Source organism: Thamnophis sirtalis, unplaced genomic scaffold (assembly GCF_051295495.1).
Source record: "Thamnophis sirtalis isolate CommonGarterSnake01/CBP01778 unplaced genomic scaffold, rThaSir2_p1.2 scaffold_2, whole genome shotgun sequence".
Classification (NCBI taxonomy): domain Eukaryota; kingdom Metazoa; phylum Chordata; class Lepidosauria; order Squamata; family Natricidae; genus Thamnophis; species Thamnophis sirtalis.
In genome coordinates this window covers 66,950,660-66,956,707 of record NW_028261382.1, presented here as the reverse complement: position 1 = coordinate 66,956,707, position 6,048 = coordinate 66,950,660, and the positions used below count along the sequence as shown (strand labels likewise).

At 43.9% G+C, this 6,048-nt stretch overlaps 1 protein-coding gene across 1 annotated transcript in view; it reads left to right on the top strand.

The window, feature by feature from the left end:
* The first annotated feature begins 2,470 nt into the window (after nucleotides 1-2,470).
* LRRC74B (leucine rich repeat containing 74B) overlaps nucleotides 2,471-6,048 on the top strand; it is a 25,969-nt gene continuing 22,391 nt past the window's right edge. The window contains exons 1-3 of the mRNA XM_087705850.1: nucleotides 2,471-2,679; nucleotides 4,718-4,874; nucleotides 5,801-5,943. Coding sequence (XP_087561976.1) covers nucleotides 2,557-2,679; nucleotides 4,718-4,874; nucleotides 5,801-5,943 — 423 coding nt within the window. The 5' untranslated portion in view covers nucleotides 2,471-2,556. The remainder of the gene's footprint in view (nucleotides 2,680-4,717; nucleotides 4,875-5,800; nucleotides 5,944-6,048) is intronic.

Genomic DNA, 6,048 nt, shown 5'->3' with positions numbered 1-6,048 from the left:
TTGAAAGCCCCCAGGGATGAAGCTCTCACAGCTTCTTTATAATAGAATAACAGAGTTGGAAGGGACCTTAGAGCAATGTTCCCTCTAAGCTGCGCGGCCGCACACGTGGCAACAAAACACCACGCAGCAGTTTCCAAATGCCGCGCAGTGGTTTTTGTGAGATGCCTTCCACCATAATAGGAGAGGAGAGCCAGCCTGGAGACAGCAATCAGTTCTAGGTCCACAGAGCAGAAAGTAAGTAGCTCAGAGAAGGGGCGTGGGGGTTGGGAGAAGGTATGGGACGGGCTCCCAGCAGCGGCTGCTCAGATTTGCCAGAGAGGGAGGGAGACAGAGAGACAGAGAGAAAGAGTATCCCTCCTTCCTTCAGCCCAACACTCTCGCTGGCATCCTGGCCAGATGAGAGGGACTGCAGAGGGTCTCCTCGAGTCTAGGGCAGCGAGTCATTCGATGGGAAAGTTGCCTCTTGGAAGGAATGACCCGGATTGGCTCCCGCTTCATCTCTCCTGCTTCGTCTCTCCTGCCTCTTTGCTTCTCCGTTCGTTCTTTGGGCAGAAGATTGAAAGCGGAAGCCAATCCGGGTCATTCCTTCCAAGAGGCAACTTTCCCATTGAATGACTCGCTGCCCTAGACTCGAGGAGACCCTCTGCAGTCCTTCTCGTCTAGCCTGGATGCCAGCGAGAGTGTTGGGCTGAAGGAAGTAGGGATACTCCCTCCCCCCCCTCTCTCTCTCGAGAGAGAGAGTTAGTTGGTGGGCAGACTTAGCACTTTGTTAAGTTTGTTTCTCTGTGTGTTGTGCATATATACATGTTTCCATGGGTGCAATTGTGCAAGCATTTTTTTTCTCTTTAAAAGAATTTTTGGATTTCTCCTCACCAAACCTTTAAGACTGAAAGAGTTAGAGTTGAAATATAAAGAGATTGTCAATTGCCATACTGTTAGATTGGTAGGCAATTATGGACTATCTTGATTATATCCCCTTTAGAAAGAATATGCTACTGTATGGTTGAGAAAAAGACCAAACTTCATTCCATGGAAAACAAACAAAGTTCATATGGAGGGTTTCTTTCTACGATGGGCTTCTTGGGTCAACAGTGAATATCAGTTATCAAAAATGTAGGTAAAAAGTTAAGCAGGCAATAGGCAATTACAAAAAGGGAAGCCAACTTTCTGAATTCTGTTTCTTTAACTTAGTGACTTATAAATAGTAAACTAATGTTCTGAAAACGTGATCTAAATTTCTATATATTTTAAATAGTTGTAAAGTTATGCTGAAAAAGTTGTTCTCAAGGTATGGTGATAAATTCAATAAAAAGAAGGAAATTCTTGATGAACTTAAGGAGGAATGAGAGTATTGGATAGTAAATGGACAAATAAAATTACCAATCAAAGAGAATATTTGCACCTCAGGGTTGAAATGAGATGTTCTCTCTTCCTCTTTCCTCTTCCTCTCTTCTCTCTCTGTCTCTTTCATCCTCTTTCTCTTTGTCTCTCTTCTCTTTCTCTCTTTCTTTTCCATTCTTCTGTCACTTTCTCTCTCCTTCTCCCTTCTCTCTCCTCTGTCTCTTTCTGTCTCATCCTTTCTCTTTGTCTCCCTTTCTCTCTCCTTGTTTCCCACTCTTCTGTCACTTTCTCTCTCCTTCTCTGTCTCTCTTCCCTCTTTTTTCTTCCTCTCTTCCTCTCTCCTACTCTTTTCACTTTCTCTCTACCGCCCAACCTGTCCCCATACTTATCTTCGACTGATCATGTTTGCAATAATTTACCTTCTTTTCTAAATAGGCACAGTTCCCTTACCCGATCCCACGCTCACTCAAACACACACATACACACACACACACTCATGCACAAAACCATTTTTCTCCATTCCAATTCAGATCCTATAAATCAATTGCTCTGTGAAACATCTGTGAAAAAAATTCAGGTGCTCAGACATGAAAATGTGCCGCTCAAACACTATACTTTTCCGCACACACTGAAAAAAAAATTAGATGGAACATTGCCTTAGAGGTCATTTAGTCCAACCTCCCCCCCCCCCCCATTTCTGACAGAGGGCAGTCCAGTCCAGTCTCTTTTTGAAAGCCTCAAGGGATGAAGCTCCCACAACTTCCAAAGGCAAGTTGTTCCATTCAATATAGAATAACAGAGTTGGAAGGGACCTTAGAGGTCATCTAGTCCAACCCTCCACCTGCCCAAGCAGGAGACCCTACACCATTTCTGACAGATGGCAGTCCAGTCCCTTCTGGAAAGCTTCCAGTGATGAAGCTTCCACAACTTCCGAAGGCAACTTCTGATGGTCCTCACTATCAGAAAGTTCCTTCTTGGCTTGGCCGCCAGAGGGATCCAGCAGCTCGAGGCCTCTGAAGCAGAAGGCCTGGCACATGGGTTGTCATGGCAACGCGAGCGGGAGATCGATAGGTGCCACCTCGCCTCCCTCCTCCAATGGTCAGGCGCGATTTCCGGATGCGCCCGCCCCTTCCGCTGGCTGGCCGCCTTTCTCCGTCCCCTGCGCGGTGACGCCGTTGCCATGGCAGCAAAGCATCCTGAGGCCCAGCCGCGCCGATGCCCAAGCTGCCGCTCTCGCCGGTGCCCGAGCAGGAGGCCGACGCGGCGGGGGAGCGGCTCTCCGGCGGCGCGTCCTCCGTGTCCCTCGCTTCGAGCGCCTCCAGCTCGCGGAACTCAAAGGCAAGGAGGAAAGAGCTGCCTTCCCCCCGCCCTCTGCAGCTGAAGTCGGACCTCAACTCTCATTACCCCCGAGGCTGGGGATGATGGGAATTGTAGTCCAGCGGGGACAAACTGACGGGATGGGCCGGGTCCGAGTGGTTTTTTTTTTTTTTTTTAAGGAATGATGGTAGACCTCGGCAGCATGCCAGCTGCGGATGCGGGTGGTTGTAGTCTAATACATCTGGAATCGGGGAACTTCGGCGGGGGTGGGGGTTGGTCTAGATGACCTACAAGATCCCTACCAACTCTCTTAATCTGTCTCTCTGAGCAGGGATGGCTGGGGATGATGGTGGTTACAGTCCAAAAGAGAGAATGCTGTTTTGGGGTTTTATTTTTATTCATGCAGGTAGTCCTCAACTTACGACTACAATCGAGCCCAAAATTTATGTTAAGTGAAAAATTTGTTGAGCGAGTTTTGCCCAGTTTTTACTATTTTTCTTTGCATTTCATTCAGTGACTCACTGCAATTATTAAATGAATAACATGGTTGTTAAGTGAATCTGGCCTTCCCATTGACTTTGCCTGTCAGAAGGTCGCAAAAGGGGATCACGTGACCCCAGGATCCTGCACCAATCATAAATATGAAGCAGTTGCCAAACATCCAAATCTTGACCACAGGGATGCTGCAATGGTCATAAGCGTGAAAAATGTCACTATTTTCAATGACATAACTTTGAACAGTCACTAAACGAACTGTCATAAGTTGAGGACTACCCCTGTTGTCATTCATATTTGATGGCATAGCCAGGGGGTGGCCTGGGTGCCCCCAAGGTGGAAGGAGAGCACAGGGTTTCCATTAAGACACCTGTCTCTTTTCCAGTCTAATTTGTGCAAATCCATAGCAAAATAAACGTTTTTCGGTAAAGGAGGTTTAACCTTCAGTTTTAATGACTGTTTCTCTTGACAAAACAAGAACAAGAGGAGAATATTTGTAGCTCAGGCTTAAGAGGAGGGGGCCTTAGGGTGCTATCTGAACTTAGTCAACCTCTAAATAACGTTCAGAATAAGCTCTCCGCGATCGGAACCTGGCTAGTTCCTGGCTCTGAAAAGCAGGGGGATGCGCAGGGAATTACATTGGTAGTCGAATGAAATTAAAAAGTCTGGTGTTGATCAGGATTATGGTGATTAAGAATCCTGCATTGAAACTGAATTAAAAAGAATAAATGAGTTGTAATATGTAATTGTCTATAGCTCAGGAAATGCATGACAGGAAACCACAAATAAAGGCAATTGGGTTTGCTAAATAGTATTTTTTTTCTAAATATGCTTCTGAAATGAGGCAAGCCACGATATTGCAGCAATTTCTGCTTTTTATCTATTTCCATGCAAACGGCTGTTTTCTTGCTTATGTAACCATGTAAACCACATAAAGTATAAAAACTATGTCGAATAGATCATTTGGGGTTCTTCCAGCTTTAAAAGTTCTTCCCACTTTTATATAGAGCTAAGTAAACATGACTGGGAGAGAATTAAATTTTGCCTCTTTGCTTCTGCCAGGCCAGGCCTAGATTTCCTGCTTGGCCCTGGTGCAAATCTCTTAGCTTAGAATCCATTTTGGTGTTTTGTTTTCCTTGGGAGGTGAAAGTAGGCTTCAAAAAGTCATGTTGCAAACTTTAATTACTGGATTGTTTACCACTTCCTGAGATAAAATTACTTAAAGGGACATAATTACAAATGATCTGCTTCTTAATTATATTAGCAATAGGGGGGGACGATTCTTGAATATTTCCAAAATATTTGGTATATTTATTAGAATATTGAGTCTATTATTTATTCTACATCCTGTATTTTTCCCAGCCTGCTTGATGTTTTATTCAGGTTTCTAAGGCTGCTGGTTTTCTAGATTGGTTGCTTTCCCTAGTTTTTTTTTTTTTTGGGGGGGGGGGATCTCATTTTTCAAGGGTTTTGTGAGCTGGACCTCTGTATCATTACTTTTTTTGGATAGAGATAGGTACAGTATGTTCGTATGTTTCTATATCTTGACACGGTCTTTTATCAGACTTTTTCAAGGTCCTCTGATATATCAGAGCTGATCTACGGGAAGAACAGTGCCTGCTTCTTGGAGAAAGCATTAAACTATTTTAAAGAAGAAGATGAGGAAGAAGAAACAGAAGACGATGAAGAGGAGGAGTGGGACACAGACCTTGAAATAGAAAGTATGGATTAGACAAATTGCCAAGCTACTTACAATTGCCAAGGTTGGGAAACATTGAACTAGATCCAGAGAGACTTAAGATAATGAATGAATGAATGAATGAATGAATGAATGAATGAATGAATGATAGCTAGCTAGCTAGCTAGCTAGCTAGCTAGCTAGCCTTTAGTTCATCTTTAACTATGGAAGCTCCCTGGATGACTTTGGGCCAATCAGCCAGATCAACTTACATCTCAAGGTTGTTATGGGAAAAATAGAGTAAGCAACATGGAAACCATCTTGAACTATTGATAATAAAGGCAGGATATACATGTGTCAAACAGATAAAGAAATAAAGAGCTCTCAAAGATTTGTTGGCAATTAAGTAAGCATCGGGTATTCCTTCCCCATCAATCTGATAGAAGTCTTAGACAATCTCATGAGAATTTGGCTGCTCTTTAATTAACTTTTGTAACCTTTCATTCTTGTAATGTTTAATTCTAAATATCTGATGCCCTGGTGCATCTGCCTGCACCTGCCTGCTTTGAGCGGCCAACCTGCAGTGTGAGCAGTGAATATTCTGCCTGTTAGCCTGGTTTCCACAAATGTGTCTTATTTCTTTTTAAGCCAAGTAATTGTCGGTAGTCATTTTCAAGGCATTGTGACTTTGATGCAGATCTTGTAAGTTTCAAAACAAACACACCAAACTCTTGTGAATTGCCTTGAGAAAGTCATTGTCCCTTCTGTATTTTTTGCATACAAGACCACTGAACATCTGGTTCAGGCATGCCTCACTGGGGACGGTGGTGGGACTTGGACGGGTGCTACAGTTTTTAAAGTCATTTTGCTCTTGCACTGCTTGAAACTGCAGATGCTTCCTGGGCCTGGTTGTTTTACAGAAAGCCAAGAATGACCATTGCTTTCATTTCCCCTTTTGTCTTGGCCTAGGCTCTACAATATGCTACGATCCTGCCGGGAAAGCCAGATACCTTGCGATCTGTCAAGCATATGGCGTGGTTCCTATCTCTTACTTTTTACGGCATATGAAAGATTCTGAACTGATTCTGAACCATCGTGGTCTTAATCCTAAGGTAATTGGCCTGGCCACTTCAGGACTTGCTTTCAACTCTGCAAGTATGAATCTCCTCACTGCCTTTGAACATTCTCTCTTCCCCCCTCCTTTTTTTCCATCTGCG